Here is an 18,433-nt window from a genome sequence, read left to right on the forward strand (position 1 = left end):
TTCCAAAGAACTTGAGTATATATCTAATTGCCCCAATCTTGTCTATCCCAATCATTATAAAGCTGAAGGTTTTTGGTTGCTTTTTCCCAAATTCTTATATTTCCACTTTATCAAATAGATAGCATTAGATCTAATCAGTTCTGTGACCTTTCTGAATAGAAGCAAAGCAAACAAAAAACATTACAGGTATGTTTGGTTTAATGGGATTTCCAGTTGGTGCCATAAATACTTTACACCCAATTTATGAGGTAGCTCAGGAAAATATCAGTATATATTTAACAATAGAGCTTGGAGTTCACCCTCACAAATTATACACTGCCCGGTACCTGTGAGCTTTGTTTTTTGTCCGGGTGTCTTAATTGCCAGAGCCTTTGGCTTTTACATCATTATTTCCAACAAGGTATTAACTTTGAAGACAGACTTGTGTGGCTCTGCTATCAGGAACGTGACTGATACATTTACCTAATTCTTTGACCTTAAAACACCTTAATAGAAAAACAAGGGTTATACCTCTCATCTTTTATTATTGTTGTGAGATTATGTATGTAAAAGTCCTAACATATAATAAGCATCCAATAAAGATGACCACATTTTTTAACCTTTATTGCCTCTGCCTGTGGAAATTAGCATATTATAGAAATTAGCATCAGTAAATATTAAATAGAACTAAATCAAATGGCACAGTATATTTAATATACCAAGAACTATAAAGTTTCTGCTAATTATATTTATGGTAAAAATTCAAGATTTTTCTCTCTTGCTTGTTCATCTACTTTATTTTTATTCTTGGTCAAAATCTCACTTAAAAATGAAAAATATTAACAGTAAGTAAGCTCATAAAGCTAAAGCATTTATGTAAAAGTAAAAAGTTGGAACTTTATGTTTTAAACAGGGAAAGACTGATTGTTTTAACAATGAAGTGATATGATAAATTCAGCATTTTAGGAAAATGAATCTGAACTTAATATTTGAGACAAAATAACCAAAAGATGACTTTTACACTTCTGAGGTTCAACTAAACAGCAGGAGGCAAATCAGGAGGAATCCTAAATTGTGAGATGTTTAAAGAAATCAGGTTTAGATGCATGGGTGTAAGAAGAGAGGTACTCTTTGAATGAAAAGGTACACAAATAATTGGAGATTCTCGAATGAATAGGTCAACAGGAAGAGTCAAGATTTAAGATAGTTTTGGAGATGAAAGCTGAAACTGTGGAATTACGATAGCCTGTAATGAGTTTAGAATAGAAAGAGGGGAGTATGCCTTGATGAAACTTGTTAGTTTGGGAAGAAATTTTAATGGAGATTGTCTTCTGGGAGGGAGGGGATTCAGTAGATTTATTAAATTGCTGAGTAAGTTACACACAAAATCTATCATATTCTGTTGTCCAAATCCCATGAGTATATTTTATTATGTGAAATAAAATCTCTTTTGTGTGTGTGTATTTTTGTATTTTTATTTTTTAATTTAATATTATGATTATTTTTTAATTTATAAATACACAATGAAGTTGAGTTTCGTGTCTCTTTACAAATTCTTTCCCCCCCCTCCATTTCCCCCTCTCTCCCCATCTATTCACTCATTTTAACAAGTTCAAGGAATTACTGAGATTGTTGTCTTCTTCACCACCACCCACCCCTGCTTGTTTGTATATTTATCTATTTATCTATCTATTTATTTATTTATTTTTAGCTCCCACAAATAAGTGAGAACAAACAGTGGTTTGTAGTTCTCTTTGTAGAGATTTTTGAGATCCTTGGTTAACTTTATTCCTAAGTATTTTATTTTTTTGGTGGCTATTATAAATGGGCTAGCTTTCTTGATTCCCTTTTTCTGCATGTTCACTGCTGGAGTATAGAAATGCTACTGATTTCTGTGTGTTGATTTTGTATCTTGCAACTTTGCTGAAATCATTTATCAACTCGGAGGTTTTTTTTTTGTAGAGGCTTTATGCTGCTCATTATATAGGATTATGTCATCTGCAAACAGGGACAGTTTGATTTCGTCTTTTCCAATCTGGATGCCCTTTATTTCCTTCTCTTTTCTGATTGCTCTGGCTAGTACTTCCAACACAATGTTGAATAGGAGTGGTGAGAGTGGGTGTCCTTGTTTAGTTCCTGTTCTTAAAGGAAAAGCTTGCAGCTTTTCCTCACTCAGGATGATATTGACAGTGGGCTTATTATATACGCCTTTAATTATGTTAAGATACTTTCCGTCTATACCTAACTTGTAGAGAATCTTTATCATGAATGAATGTTGAATTTTGTCAAATGCTTTTTCAGCCTCTACAGAGATGATCAGATCATTTTGCCTTTGATTTTACTGATGTGGTGTATCACATTTACTGATTTGCGTAGTTGAACCAACTTTGCATCCCTGGATGAATCCCACTTGATCATGGTGTATAATTTTGTTTATGTGTTGCTGCATTCCGTTAGCTGGTATTTTATTGAGGATTTTTGCATCTATATTCATCAAGGATATTGGCCTGTAGTTTTCTTTTTTTGTTGTATCTTTGTCTGGTTTTGGTATCACGGTGATGTTTGCTTCATAGAATGAGTTTGAGAGAATGGCCTCTGTTTCAATCTTTTGGAATGGTTTGTAGAGAATTGGTATCAATTCCTCTTTGAAGGTTTGGTAGAATTCTGCTGTGAATCCATCTGGTCCTGGGCTTTTCTTTGTTGGTAGCCTTGTGATAACACCTTCAATCTCTTTGATTGTTATTGGTCTGTTCAGATTTCCTATATCTTCTTGGCTCAGTTTTTGTAGTTTGTGTGTGTCTAGAAATTTATCCATTTCCTCCAGTTTTTCACATATGTTGGCATATACTTGTTTACAGTAGTCTCTAATGATTCCTTGTATTTCAGATGAATCAGCTGTAATATCGCCTTTTTCATTTCTAGTTTTTGTTATTTGGGTCTTTTCTCTTCTTTTCTTAGTTAGCCTTGCTAATCGTTCACAATTTTCTTTCTTTTCAAAATACCAACTTTTTGATTCATTGATCTTTTGTATCAGTTTTTGGGTTTCTATTTCATTAAGTTCTGCTCTGATCTTAATTATTTTTTTCCATGTCCTAACTTTGGGTTTGGATTGTTCTTGTTTTTGTAGTTCTTTAAGGTGATGTGTTAAGTTGTTTACTTGCCATCTTTCCATTCTTCTGAACTAAGCATTTGATGATAAATTTCCCTCTCTGTGGAATATACCAATATTTATAAAGCAAATGTATTTCACAGGGCCTCCAAAGCCCTGCAGTTTCAGGTTTAGCTTAACTTCTTAAAAGTACATATAAAAATGTTAACCTGCAAAAGACAGGAAATTTTCCCCAGGCTAGTCTCTGTTGTAAGATAAAGAATTGTATCACAGCAAGGTTGCTGGCTCAAGGACAGACAAGTTACTGATTAATATGTAAAGATACCGGAAAATTGCTGTAGGGAGAAAGAATGTTTGCTAAGATCAACCTTTTGTTGGTGGATTGACTTAACCTATTGCAAATTGCATTATGGAATGTCACCTTGCTTGTTACCAGCCTCTATTGTTAAATGATTACCCCACATGTGTTCTTTTTCAGTAACTTCCTGGTCTGGAAAATTAATGTGGGTAGAGAACTCCAATTAGTGGTTAATTTCCCTAGGAAGGAATGCCTCACTCTTGAGGGTTCTGGGAGATTAATGCCTTCAGGGCCTCTCACTGCTCAGAAGAAATGGGCTTTGAGTAATTCTTTTGTGGGTCTGTCACCCAGGGGAAGAGGGGTGACAAATCCATAGGAGGCAAAGCAACACCTCTCAGTACTGCATTTGTAGTACCCCACAGGTTTTGGTATGATGTATCATTATTTTCATTAGTTCCAATAAATTTTTGATCTCCTGCTTAATTTCTTCATGGAGCCATATGTCATTAGGTAGAATGTTGTTTAATTTCCATGTGTTTGTATAGTTTCCAGAGTTTCATTTGTTATTGATTTCTAATTTTAGTCCATTGTGATCTGAAAAAAAAATATGGAATAGTTCCAGATTTTGAATTTGTTGAGACTTGATTTGTGACCTAACATGTGGTCTATCCTGGAGAATGTTCCATGTGCTGATGAGAAGAATGAATATTCTGACGTTATTGGATGGAATGTTCTATAGATATCTGCCAAGTCCAATTGGACTAAAGTGTTGTTTCGATCTTGTGTTTCTCTGTTGATTCTTTGCTTAGATGATCTGTCCAATACTGAGAGTGGGGTGTTCAGGTCCCCCGCTATTATGGTATTAGTGTTTATCTCCTTCTTTAGGTCTTTCAGGTCCCCTTTTATTATGGTATTAGTGTCTATCTCGCTCTTTAGGCCTAGTATTGTTTGCTTTATAAATCTGGCTGCTCCGACATTGGGTATGTACATGTTTATGATTATTATGTTTTCTTGATGGATAGATCCTTTTATCGTTATGTAGTTGCCTTCTTTATTTCTTTTTATGGTTTTTGGTTTAAAGTCTATTTTACCTGATATAAGAACAGCTATTCCAGCTCGTTTTTCATTTCTATTCACATGGTATATCTTTTTCCATCCTTTCACTCTTAGTCTATGTGTGTTTTTATAGGTGAGGTGTGTCTTTATAGGTGAGGTGAGTCTCTTGAAGGCAGCATATAGTTGGGTCCACCTTTTTAATCCAGTAGTCAGTCTGTGTCTTTTTTGTGTTGAATTTAATCCCTTTACTTTAAGAGTTATTATTGAAAGGTATTGATTTACTCCTAGCATTTTATTGATATTCATTTGGATTTCTTACGAATCTTTTGTTCCTTTCTTTCTGATTTACTGTTTGTCTTCTGTGTTTGTTTGTTTCTTGCAGTGGTAGATAAACTTTTTTATCTCTTTATTGTTAGCATTTTCATTTTACTAGTGTGTTTTATTCTTTTTTGAGTATTTATGGCAGTGGTGGTTATTTTTCAGGTACCAAATCCAGTACTCACTTGAGAGTTTCTTGTAAGGCTAGTCGTGTGGTAGTGAACTCCTGCAGTTTTTGTCTGAGAAATATTCTATTTGTCCTTCATTATGGAAGGATAACCTTACTGGGTAAAGTATTCTTGGCTGGCAATTTTTGTCTTTTAGTATTTTGAATATATCATTCCATTCTTTTCTGGTTTTTAGGATTTCTGATGAAAAGTATGATTTTAGTCTGATTGGGGCTCACTTATAGGTTACTTTAAGCTGCTCTCTTGCAGATTTTAAGATTCTCTCTTTGTCTTTGAGTTTTGCCAGTCTGACTATAAATAAGTCTTGGAGAAGATCTTTTTGGGTTGAATATGTTTGGGGATCTTTGAGTCTTCTGAATCTGTGTCTTTCCCTATAGCTGGGAAGTTTTATGCCATTATTTCATTGAATATGTTTTCAATGTCATTTCCTTTTTCCTCCCCTTCTAGAATACCCATGGATATTTAGATATTTGAGTGCTTAAGTTTGTCTGTTATCTCAGATTTCCTTCAATTTTTTAGATTCTTTTAAAAAAAATTTTTTTTTGTCTGTCTGTGTTATTTTGAACAGCCGATCTTCAAGGTCAGAAATTCTCTCTTCTGCTTGTTCTGTCTTGCTGGTTAAACTCTCTGTTGTGTTTTTTATTTTGTTGAATGAACTCTTTAGCTACACAAGCTCTGCTACATTTTTGGGGGGGCATTAATTTCCTTGTACATTTCTTCTTTCAGGTCTTTCTTTGTGTTGTCTGAGTTTTCTTGTATCTCTTTTAGTTTCCTTAGAATTGTTGCTTGAAATTCCTTGTCAGTCATTTCAAAGACTTCCTGTTGTATAGGATCTAGAGTTTGAGAGTCATTATTTTCCTTTGCTGGTGTCATACTTTCTTGATTTTTCATATTTCTGCTATCTTTTCTTTGGTGTTTATTCATTGTGGCAGGGGATTTCATGTTCCATTCATTCAACCCTAGTGTCTGGTGAGGATCCTGCAGGGACTGCCATTTTGGCCACAGCTGCCTTGGACCTGCGGGCCAGCAGCTCATGCATCTCTGGGCTGTGGGGACTGGCCTGGGCTGGTAGTCCTTTGGCGGTGTCTGCCTGTACCAGCATGGGTGGCTAAAGGTCCTGTGGGCCCAGTGGCTCTTGGGCCTCTTTTGGTGGTATAGACTGGCCTGGGCTGGGGTTACTGTGGTGTGGTGCCTACCCATTCTGGTGTGGGTGGTTCGGGGCCCTGTGGGCCCTGCAGTTCTTGGGCCTCTCTGGGCTGTGGGGACTGGCTTGGGCTGGGAGTCCCATGGCGAGTCCCATGGTCGCGACTGCCTGTTCCTACACAGGGGGCTCAAGGCTCTGTGGGCCTGGAGTCTCTCGGGCCTCTCTTGGTGGCGTGAACTCATGAAATAGAATCTTAAATGAGATCTAGATATGAACTGTAAAAATACATTTTTACTTCGTTATGTTTAGAGCTCTATGTATGTGTGTAATTCTGTTCTGTAGCGGATATATTGCTTAAAACACTTTAACTTATATTTGGAATATAAAAATGAATACATGCATTTGGTAAAGACCTGGTTTCAAATGCAGGAGGGGTCACTATCTGCTTAATAAGTAAGGAGCTATTTTTTCTTTACCTACTAAATCCCCAGAAATATATCCTAAAACTTTTTTCTACCTCCAGGTATGTTTGCTGTCTTCACTGTACCTCCTTACTTCTGAGTGCCAGCTTAGAAAGAAGTTAAAAGACAGAGTATGTGGGGAAAGGATATTTTTACTTAATTTCTATATATCCTATCCAAGAAAGAACTACTCTGATAAATAAAGGAAGAATAGGGCCTCCGTTTTGTTTATATTCTTGACAAACACTTGTTTCTATAGGAGTGTCAGAAAGTAAAAAATAAAATAGAAAACTGTGCATATGCATGTGTGTGTGTGTAACTTCTAGATAGCCATCATGTTTCCAGGACGGAAGACAAGATAACAAGAGAAGCAACTTGGGCCATGTAAACATCACTGGAAGATCTCATATGTTATCCTCTCAGCCTACTCCCTGTATGTTTTAGAAAAGCTTGGAACTCAGGTCCACACAGGTACCAAATGATCGGTCTAGTGACTTGGAAGACTGAGGAGTGAGTGCATCTGTGCTCTCTTCCTCTTCTTCTTGCAATATCCTTTAGAAAAAGTATTGCTGAGAAAGTCGGATGGCTTATGACTGGCATTGCCAGTTGTGTGACCTTAGTTCAGTCACTTACTCTCTTAACCTTAATTTCTTCAACACTTAGATAAAGTAGTGGACTGGATAAGACCTTTTATAACATTCAAAAGTGCATGATTGTCTTTTACATTCAGAAGATTTTGCATAAATGATGGAAAGAGGTAGATGAGGTCCATTAGATTATGTTCAACTCTCTGTACAGATGTGGGACACATTGAAAGACCAGGGAAGAGACTGTAAGGAAGTCAACTTGATGACAGGCATAGTATTGGGATTTCTGAAGTCACAAGTGTCATCAGCTCTAACTGTGACCACAAGAGGTTTTGGTGCAGTGCTGGTTTAGATAACTGCTCCAATGGCTTGATTAAGGAATCCTCCTAATCTCTAAATTTAGTTGATCTAATTTGTTTACTTGGGAAAATCTGTTATGTTGTGTTTCTGTCATAACACAACATAACAGATGTGTTATGTGTATAGAAGTAGTGCACTATTTAATAGCCAGTGTGGCTCAGGCACCAACGAATTGGATGTGAAGCCTCATCAACCAGAAGGGACACTAGTGGTGCTCCGTACTTGCTTTGTACTTGTGCAGACCAGCTGAATACATCACCGGTTACTATTATAGTATCACCAGTTATATGGACACCAGTTAGTATTTTGGCTGGTTATTTATTATTCTGCAAAGGTATAAATTTCAGTGATATTATTTAATCACAAATATTGCACTGTAAGTCACTGCCAGAAATTACAGCATGGGCTAAATTACAACAAAGGGCATTGGCTTTTATTTTCAAGTAATTTACAACATCTTGTACTGCTACACTAGAGGAAGAAAGCGAGAATATTAAAAGCAAAATATCTCATTTTCTATGATACATAATCCCAGTGATTCATATCATGTGAGGTTTCCCCCCCCCCCCACACCAAGAATAGAAAGAATGGGGAAGATTTCAGGTTTATTTGTAGATGCTGAGAAGCAGAAATAAAAGGCCACCTAAAAGAACAAATTGCTTATCCTCCAGCATCCTAATCTTTGTATTCAGCACTCACACCAGTGTATCTGCAGCTCTCCAATTCTGTTAGTATCCATGGGAATGTAAAATATGAACAACTTACTCTGCACGGATGCTTATAAGTCAGAGGTTCTAGAGAAGCATTAATGTAAACACTTGAAGAAATAAAAACAAATAAACAAACAAACAAAAACCATTAGTGGTATGTTCTCTACTTGGTTTCTAAGAAACATGAGACAGTGGGTTAAACAAGGGTCCTTCCTTTGTCCTTCCTCTGCCAAATTGATCCATAATATGGTTTCATATAAAGGGAAAGCATGGTTTTCCATTTTCAATAATGAAGAGAAATAGTCTTAATTCAATCTTGAGTTTATTAAAAGTTATTGCAAAGAACATTCGCAGCTTCTCTAGTAAAAGCCTTTGGCTCATAAGATATTATAGAAAATGATCACAAAGGTCTGTGTCTGATGGAAAGATTCAGCAGCCACGATTTTCCACTGAATGGGGAATCCACAATGGAATAGGGCCAAAATGTGAAAAAAGGACTCAATACTATTTAATCTTTTGTCTTTGGCTTTCTGCAAAGCCAGTGACAATCTAACTAATTAGGCAATTCGTATTTAATGAAGTTTTTCTTGCCAGAAAATTATAAGGATGGTGTTGTCAAAACATGTTGCACAATGCTCTTGAACCAGCAAAAGAGAACATGATTTTTAAAATTCTTAGGTATGATTAGTCACCTTACATAGGGTGATAATTCTTCAGTGGGGATACAATTGTCAAAATTATAATCAATTCAGAAGAAAAAGATGATATCAAAACTATTAATTTGTACCCAGCACACCTTTTAGAAACATGCCTATAAGTAGAGGCTAATTCTCTTTTGTTTTTAATTCTTAGGCCACGTGTATGAACTGAAGATAGAAAATACCATAATCTAAAATATACTGATAATGATACAAAAAAAAAAAAAAAAAAAATGGTAGAACACCGTAGGGCCAAGAAAGCAGCCCAGCATTTTGGCCACTGCTCTCCTCTCTGTGTCTATAGCAGTCACTGCAAAAAGATCATGCATTTTTTTTCCCCAACAGAACCTAGAAGAAACTTTAAAATACCAAACGATATAATTCTTTCCAGCAGCTAGAAGCCATCTCAAAAAGGCACGAAGAAGAAACCTATTTTCATCCTTGTGTTACAAAAGACATTAGTCATCATGGTAATTATAAGGCACAGGTTTGGATACAATCCTGAGTGTTGTGACCAACAGAAGAATCTGCATCTATTCTAAAATGACTTAGAAATCTAAAACATAGTGATAGAAGAAGAATAGTTTATTCAAACTTCAACTGCAGAAGAGGAATGCACACAATTTAAAAAGATAACATCTTCTATTATTTGTGGAAATAATTTAATATTTTAATAGTGCTTAAATACCACTAACTTTCTATGAACCACAATAGAATTATGCCCATCCTATAGTTTCACAACACATTTCATTAACCTTGCATGTTTCAGTTATTTTAAATATTAGTTACACTTCAAAAAACAAAACCCTGGCAATGCATTCTAGTAAATTAGTCTCTAATAAGAGGAGACTAGAGCATGAAACTCAAACAAGAATGTTTAATGGAATACAAATATTCAATCTAGAAACTCTAATAAAAATCTCCCTTCTTTGGGTGAAGCTCTTGGCTATTACACAAAAAACCATTACACATGGCTCCTTCAAAATGTATTATAGATCAGGCTCATAATCTTTTCTTCCACAAAAATGGCACGAGAATTGATTTCAATTATCATTTAATACTTATTTCCCTCTCCTGACAACAAATGTTCCATACACATGAAACTGAAGGTTGGCAGCCTGAACTCATTTATGGAACTTTTAAGGACTATTGATTTACCAGTGAATCTTCTAGTTCCCTCATTGTTATTGGAAGGATGCCTCAGAGTTTGAATTAGATGATACGATGGGCTGCAATGTCGATAGGCTTAGCTAAAACTGATGAAAAGAGAAGCTTCTCAAAAATTTGTCAAAATGTATTTTACAAATTGGGTTAACATGATTGATTGTAGTGGGCCCAAATTTCTCATGTAGTGTTGAACTGAATTTTAATTATAGCTCTTCTTGCTTTGTTGTACCCTGATACACCTCCTTGACATCTGGGTATTAACCACTGGAGAAAATATGAGGTAATTTAAAAGTAAATTGGACCTATGTCACTGGAAACTAGAAACTGTTTTAGGTACCTGAGATTTTTTTGGTTTTGTTTTTCTTTTTTTACCTGTTTTTTTTTTGTTTGTTTCTTTTAAGCTACACCAACATAACAGTTACAAGAGCACGCTTACTTAATAAGCAAAAATATATGTTATCAGTATATTTTTGCAGGGTGTGATGTTCTGATAGACACTTCCAGAAGCTGTGTACCTTTACCTGCACATTTAATTCTCCCACACAAAATTTGTTATAAAGACAACATTTCTGTGAGAAATAGATTAATTATTAACAGGACCTGCATGGTTTTAGCTAAGCATAGAAAAACAGACTTTCACTCACACCCAACTGCGAATTTTTAAAAGCTGAAAATACTGCAAATTTCATAGAATCCAGAAAACAATTATAGTATTTTTGTTATATTAGTTAGCATACCCCTATAATTTTTCCCTACTTTTTTGGAAGCCTAATCTTTGATTGACTTCTAATATGACAATGGCTTTATAATATTTTCTATACAGAGGAGAGAAAATTCAGGTTTTTTCCTCTAGCCTGGTTGATAGAAAAAAATTGTTGTTATTAATAGTTTTGAAACATTTCTTTCTTTTTCACAACTCATTACTGGTTATGTTATAGTCTGTTAGCAGTATTATCAAATCTGGGGAAACTCTATTAAGTTCCTTTCATAGTTGAGCTAAACGATACGGAAGAGTTTCCCACAGAACATATTTTGGTCCAGTGCAATTCGAACCTTGTTTCTCCCTTACTCATCACACACATCCTTTCTGCATCAGGGCTGTAGTTCACAATCAAACAGCAGTAAGACCTCTGTCTGTGACCTCTGTCACAACACCAGGTGAGATGATAAGAGCATTACTGGAATCATTTCTACAACAGAATGATAGCAATACCTAAATCGTACTAATAAAAATATTCCATTTTTGCAACAAAGAGAGCTGACCATGTGAGCACATTTATAAGGCCATTCACAGAGCTTTGGAAAGGAGCTTCTTTAGCTTCAAGTTCAATCCTTCACAGCCCACCTCTCCCCACTACAGCCTTCTCTCCTGTCCCCCTCCTATTACCCTCTTCCCATGCACACACGTTTCTTTCAGTTAGCCTTGACTGCGTTTTCTTACTCCTCCCACATGCACTTGTCATCAAACCCTATCGTTCTCATGTTTAGCTTTATCTTTGGCCTTGATAACTTTTAATCCCATTCCTAGCCTCACAGCTAAGGCCATATTTCAGTAAGCCTCATTATTGTTAATTTCCTAAATCTGCTCCCTTTCTTCTTTCTCTTCCCCCATACACCCTAAACAGTTGAGAATTACGAAATTCCAGCAAACCTTAGTTTATCTTCTGCTCAGAAACCTTCAGGTGGCTTTTTACTACAGTAAGTAAATTGACAACCTCAACCTTTGAGGTCATTTGCAACCCCACTCTATTTTCCCCTCTTATGATATTTCCAATGCTATCTTAAACAAACTCTCCGTTTCACCAAATTGTTCTCCCAGATTCTTTAGATTTGATTTGAAAGGTCTCTTTTCTTGTCTTTGCCCTTACCATCCCTCTTCCTTGGAGTGCCCTCCTCTTTTCTCTACTCTAAAAGTTATACCTATTATCCTGGTCTGCTGTGGTTGTTTTTGTTATCTTCTTAGTGGTATTCTAAAACATCCATACCCATTAGTGATAATTCCTTTTACTGGGGTATTCATAGTCTCTACTTGGCACCTAATATATGCTGTGCTCTATTGTACTTCATTTAATATTTGTATCAAATATGAATATGTATGTTAGTGTGCATATGTCTTTCCAAAAATATCCTAAGTAGGTTCAATTCAATTGCTGTTACTGAGCACTTCGCTTAGAACTGCAAAGATAAAATAAATTGAAAAACACTTTCCACCTGTAGGATGTATGAAATCTTGTAAGTGGGAGAAGATAAGAGCAAAAATGACTTTTAATAGACAGTAGAGCAAGATAGGAGCCTTTTACGGCAAATTCCTATTTTATGTCAGTTGTTGGACTAACTCTGTCTCGGCCACTAGATGGCATGCTTTTTAGAGGACAGACAGTACGTCTTTCTCCACAATTTTTATATTGCCAGCGCATAGCTTCTGGAGATATGGAGTTCTCCGTAGTTGGAGGTATTCATGCAGGAGCTGGATGATATCCTAAATATTGCTGAGGGGATTCAAACACTGGTGGTCTGAACGGGAGTATGAAGTGCAAAGATCTGTGTATACCTGCATGAGTTCTCCGTGAGATGAGTCCCATGTAGGATATTTTATGGTTCTTTTCTGAGAAGAACAATGTAATAAAGATAGAGGCTGTGGAGACAGAAAACTGGGTGCAAGCCTCAATTCCAAGCTTCAGTTTCCTTATCTACTAAAATAGTAAAATCAGTAACAATATTAGATGAATTAATTTACGGTTACTGGAACCTAGTCGGTAGTCAAAACTTTCAGTTTTTAATGTACTATTTCCACTGGTAATAAGCTTAATGTTCTGTTGTACCGGCATTTTTGTGGCAATCTACTTTACACTTCTCCAAATCTACTTCAGTGGTGGTGATGGATCTGTAAAATGTAAATGTACTCTTCTTAGCACAAGGTCAGTGAAAAGAAGCTTTAAAATATTTAAAGTCTAGATTAGGATGTGTAACAATTAAACTGAAATTCACATTTTTTTTAGACTCAGTTAACACTAATGATGGTTTCAAACAGCAGTCTTAATTACAGTAAGCTGTTTCATTCTGGCCAGCTGCAAGTACTGGATTTGATTACCTACGTACATCCTATGTGGTCAGAAACTTAATGCTGAAACTCAGCAGGGGAGAAAGAAGTCTGAAGAGTGAATTGACTCACAGTGTGATTTATAATAAAGGGAACCTTTTCTAAGAAATTTTATCTGAAAGTTAAGAACTCCTTTGAGATTTTCACCATCAGCTCAGCATGCTATTATTTTGTTATTGAGACAAACTTTTGTTTTTCTTACCCCTTACAGAGGAATCAATAGTCTAAAATTAGAGCACACGTAGCAGTTCTTGAGTGTTAATCTAGGGTTGCTTCTGGGGAGTTCAAAGATTGCGGCCAGCTGTTTATGTCACGTATTAAACTTTGTACACACTGAAATGTTTTTAGGAAAAAAAAATTAAAATATGATATGTGACAGGTTTTAATAAAATGTGATATAAAAGAGTTTTTAAGTTATTCAAAAACAGTACCTATACATTTTTTCCTGTTATCAACGATATGCTATTGTACATACATTTTGGGATGTCTGCCAAGCTCATAATACTTCTTTCTGGAAACTAGTGCTCCCTATATTATCCTGGGGATTGAGTCCCCAGTAACCATGTCTATATTGTGTGAACGTCTCCACAACCCTATCCTTGCCAGTGGTTGCTGATGAGAGGTAGGTATATCTCAGACCTAATTTTGAATAACTTCTTTCTTATAGTCACAGGTGACTGACCAGTGCTAGATACCTGACAAGCCTGACTGAATACAGTTCTCTCACCTGGGAATCGGGATTAGGACTGAGAGACAGCCAGCCAGTCCATGTCTGTTGGTATCTAGAGCTGAATGTGTAAATACGGCAGCCTGAGGGTGGCCATATTTTACTATGTGTTGAGTCACATGATCAGAGAAGCCAAAAAATTCAGTCTGTAGATAAAAATGAAATGTAAGGACATATGTGGAGAAAACAGAGATGAGACAGGGAGAGAGATTCCTTATAGTTTTCTAATCCCTGGGTCCAGATCTTTCTTAAGGTCTAAAGACATTTGCATTACTGGATTTCATGAGCCTAGTATCACATAACACTCCCTCCCCAACTATTTTTTTTTTAAATTTTACTAAAAGAAGCTCAAAATGCTGCTTCTATTTGCACTCAATAATGCCTGATTAATTCACAAAAAGTAGATAAACTTCTATGATTTCAATGGGTCCATAGCTTATTCAAAGCAGCAATTAAAGAATATTATATATGATGAAATTTCATATAATAGTTCTTTTATTGAATGCCTACAATGTTCTAGATACTTAAGCACACTTACAAGTGCTTATGAATATTTCTAATATTCAATGCAGTATTGCAAGGCTGAAATATTATTGTCATCATACAGATGATAAATCCAAACCTCAAAATGTTTAGAAAGTTACAGAGCTAGTGACACAGCAAAATTCAAACCTTGAGATGCTGCTGTCTGTTTCAAAAGTCCATATCCTGTCCACCCAGCAACACTACAGACTTTCCTGGAGGCCAAAACTCCTTCATTCAATAGGACCTAAAATGGAACTTTCAGCTTCCCCCATGGTACTTCTCATTTTAATAAATGGTACCTCAATTTAATGCAGTTGTTCAGTCCAAAAACCTTCACAAAAATCATCCTTTACTCCTCTCTCTTTCACACATCCCACATCTATTCCACCACCAAATCCTAACAGATTATTTTCATGCTACACTTAGAATCTGACTTTTTCTCCAAGCCATCATTTTGTCACTACAATGAGTTACCACTCATGTTTCCACTCCTGTGCCCATCTCCACCCCCATAGTCTATTCTCCATGATGTAGGCAAGATAAACCTTTAAAAATAATTGTATAAATCTGATCATGTCACTTTCCTGCTCAAAACCCTCCAATAGCACCATGAATTGGCCTGTTCATTCCTTTGGCTTTATTTCCTACCTCTTCCTCACACATTTTGTTCCAGCTTTCATGTGCTTCTTGCTGATCCTCAAATATATCAAGAAGGTTCGTTTCAGAGCAGTTACCCTTGCTGTTTCCTCTAGCAGGAATGGTATTTACCGAGGCAGCCCCTTGGCCTAGACCCTCGCTATATTTAGGAACTTACACAAGTTTCCACTTCACAGAGACTTTTCCTCACTGCCCACTTTATGGTAGTAAACTCCCTCCATCTCTCTCCAGAGCACTTATCTCTACCTGACTTCTTTATTCATTTATTTACATAGTTTGTTTTCTGTCTCCTCTCACTAAAACATAGAGCTTAACGAAAGCAGTCATTTGGTCTGCTTTGTTCACAGATATATCTCCAGGACCTCAGAACAGTGCCTGGAATAAGATAGAGGCTTAGTAAATGAGTGAGTGAATGAAAGAGATTCGATACTTTAAAATCTAAATACAAATTTCAGATTACATGACTTTAGCATTTTCTTTTACCTTTTGTAACAAACATCTCCCCTCTTAAATCTCCCTATTCAGAATATAACCTTTTCACCCATGTTTCCATAAATTGTTATGCTTTTGTTGTTTAGTCATTTGCCTCATATTCCAGTGATTTATTCACCATCTACTGGAGTGCACGTGAAAGGCTACAATTCTGTTTTGCCAATCTTGTTCTCTTTCATAGTGCCATATATGCTGTGTAAATGCTTTGATTAATAACAATGATGATTGCTATTACCTGAAAAGTTTTTCCATCTTTTTTAATTTTTGAAAAAAGGATCTGACTGTTTAAGCCTCTATTGGTAGGATGAAAACACCACAGTGTCAATGTCGATACGGACGGTGGAGCTAAAATGTTCCTCTGAGATAAAAGATAATCTCACCATCCTCATTGTGGATCTTCAATTCATTCATTTAACAAGTACTTATTTCACAAATATAGTGTCTCAGGCAAGAGATGGCAGAACCAGAGCTAGTTAGTTCCCATGTTTTCTGAGTTTTGGGCTAGATTACAGGGTAGAATATATTTTCTGTTTCTGATTTTGCAATTTTAAAATTGTCAAAGGTTTTAAATATTGCTACTCGAGGTATAAAAGATACTTCAGATGAACACATTTCACCTGTTCACACAGAAGTGGATTTCTACAGTTAATTTTTCTTCACTCTTGTAGACATTAGTAAATGTTTTACATTTAACCAGTAATATTATTCCTAAAAACTAATGTATGCTAAGTATTAACATATTCATAGTGACACCTTTTAAACTCTGTTCACTTTATTTTAGGATTAAGTTGTGATTGGTTTTGTGGAGTATACTAACATTTATAAAGCAAATGTATTTCACAGGGCCTAGCTTCCAAAGCCCTGTACTTTCAGGTATAACCTAACGTTTTAAAATTACATATAGAAATGTTAAGCTGCAAAAGACAGGAAACTTTCCCCAGGCTAAAGTCTCTGTTGTAGATAAAGAATTGTAACACAGCAAAGTTGTTGGCTCAAGGACAGATGCCCTTGGAGCCGGTTAACTTACTGATTGTATGTTAAGAAAGTTGCTTTATTGTTGTGTAAAAACACTAAGGAAATTGCTGTAAGAAAAGACAGTAGTTGCTGAGAAAAAGCTTTTGTTGGTGGATCGACTTAACCTTTTGCAAACTGCATTATGGAAAGTCACTTTGATATTTCTCTGATGTTACCAGGCTCTATTGTTAAACTATGCTTAGCCATAACTCCACCTATGTTCCTTTTCTTTAAATTTCTGGCCTGGCGAATAAATACTGGGAGAAGACCCCAGTCTGGTGTTATTTTTCCAAGAAGGAATGCCTCTCTCTTGAGGGTTCCTGGAAAATTAACCTCTTCAGGGCTGCTCAGAAGAAATGGGCTTTCAGTAGTCCTTTTGCATCTCCATCACCCAGGGGGGAAGAGGTGACAGGTTTTTAACCATTCCATAAAACATTTGTGTTTTGAGTGTCCAGCATGTGACAATCAGTGTCCTTTAAGAGTTTATATTTAATAAGCAACAATTCACAGAACATTTAAGAGGACAGCATGTTTGTGGGTGGTTGAATGAAGCAATCACCTAGATCAGGGAATGGGTATGCTGGAGAGGTTAAAGGTAAAATCAGTGTTTCATAGGAAGATAATCTGGCTTGCATCAATTCAGTTAAACATTTACAGTAGACTTCTATGGTTACACAAGCAATTAGGAAACTCCCTTTTTACAAGTTTCACAATCTCATAGGAGAAATGGACGCAAGGACTATAATACAGTGTGACTGGTGGAATACTGTCAACCTGGTCAAAGGATGTTCAGATTACATGATGACCGAGAGATAGTGGATGGGTAAGGAGGGGGATACTTAGAGACGTTGCATTCTTCTGTTCATTCTATATTTTTTTGCTTTTGCCAATCCCATATCTTTCATATAGTGATATAAGAAGTAAGAATATGTAAATGAAAGACTAGCCACATGGTCTTACATTATTATTAAAGATTATAATATAATCACATTATATTTGTCAAACATTTCTGAGTTTTATGCTAATCTTTATCACATCCCAGAAGAATTCTCTGAATATACGATGATTCACATTATGTTAATAATTATTTCCTGTTTGAAATCAGATCAAGCCTTTTAAAGATAGGGAAGCCTCAGGACAGTTTGAGTCTTAGAATGCAAGCTATTTAACTGGCACTCACAACAGTGATGACACCTGTAAAATGAAAGCTTTTCTTAAAATGCTGTCCTTTAAATGCACTGCTTAAATTCTGTTGCAAATCACATTTGTTTTCTGCAACAAACATTATCTGCTATATTCATGGCATATCAATGTTTTTGAGGCTTAGCTTATTAACCAATCAATTTAACTCTTCCTTACAACTGATTTCTCGAGGGTACTTACATATTCTTCATAAGCCTCATGAGCTGGAGGAGGGGGCGCCCTGTATCCTGGCACTGCTGGTGCCCCCCGGGCTCGAGGGGTAGGGACCCCTCTTGCTACAGGGGGCACTGGAAGAGCTCCACGAGTCACAGTAGTCCCTCGGGGGGTGAGAACACCTCGTCCAGGTGGTGGGGGAGGAGGAATGGCACCCCCACGGCCCCTAGGAGAAATTGGTCACAGGTACATGAGAAAGAAGTGATGAGAGAAAAGAGACTACAACAGATAAAGCTCTCATTTCACAGCCTCCATACAGTGGAAGAAATCCAAATTTGTCTGTGTATGTGTGTAATAGAGATTATTTAAGAGGTAATGTGTTTTGACCTCCACAGAACACATTTTGTAAATACTAACTATGACTTGGTTCTCATGAAAATCAGGTAAAATACTTTGATGTTGTCTTTTATATAACTAAAAAACCAAA

The 18,433-nt window shown here is 36.3% G+C and overlaps 1 protein-coding gene across 1 annotated transcript in view; it reads right to left on the reverse strand.

The window, feature by feature from the left end:
* Positions 1-18,433, reverse strand: part of KHDRBS2 (KH RNA binding domain containing, signal transduction associated 2) — a 556,728-nt gene that overhangs the window by 175,412 nt on the left and 362,883 nt on the right. The window contains exon 6 of the mRNA XM_063097985.1: positions 17,974-18,172. Within this exon, the coding sequence (XP_062954055.1) occupies positions 17,974-18,172 (199 nt within the window). The remainder of the gene's footprint in view (positions 1-17,973; positions 18,173-18,433) is intronic.

Source organism: Cynocephalus volans, chromosome 5, assembly GCF_027409185.1.
Source record: "Cynocephalus volans isolate mCynVol1 chromosome 5, mCynVol1.pri, whole genome shotgun sequence".
NCBI lineage: Eukaryota > Metazoa > Chordata > Mammalia > Dermoptera > Cynocephalidae > Cynocephalus > Cynocephalus volans.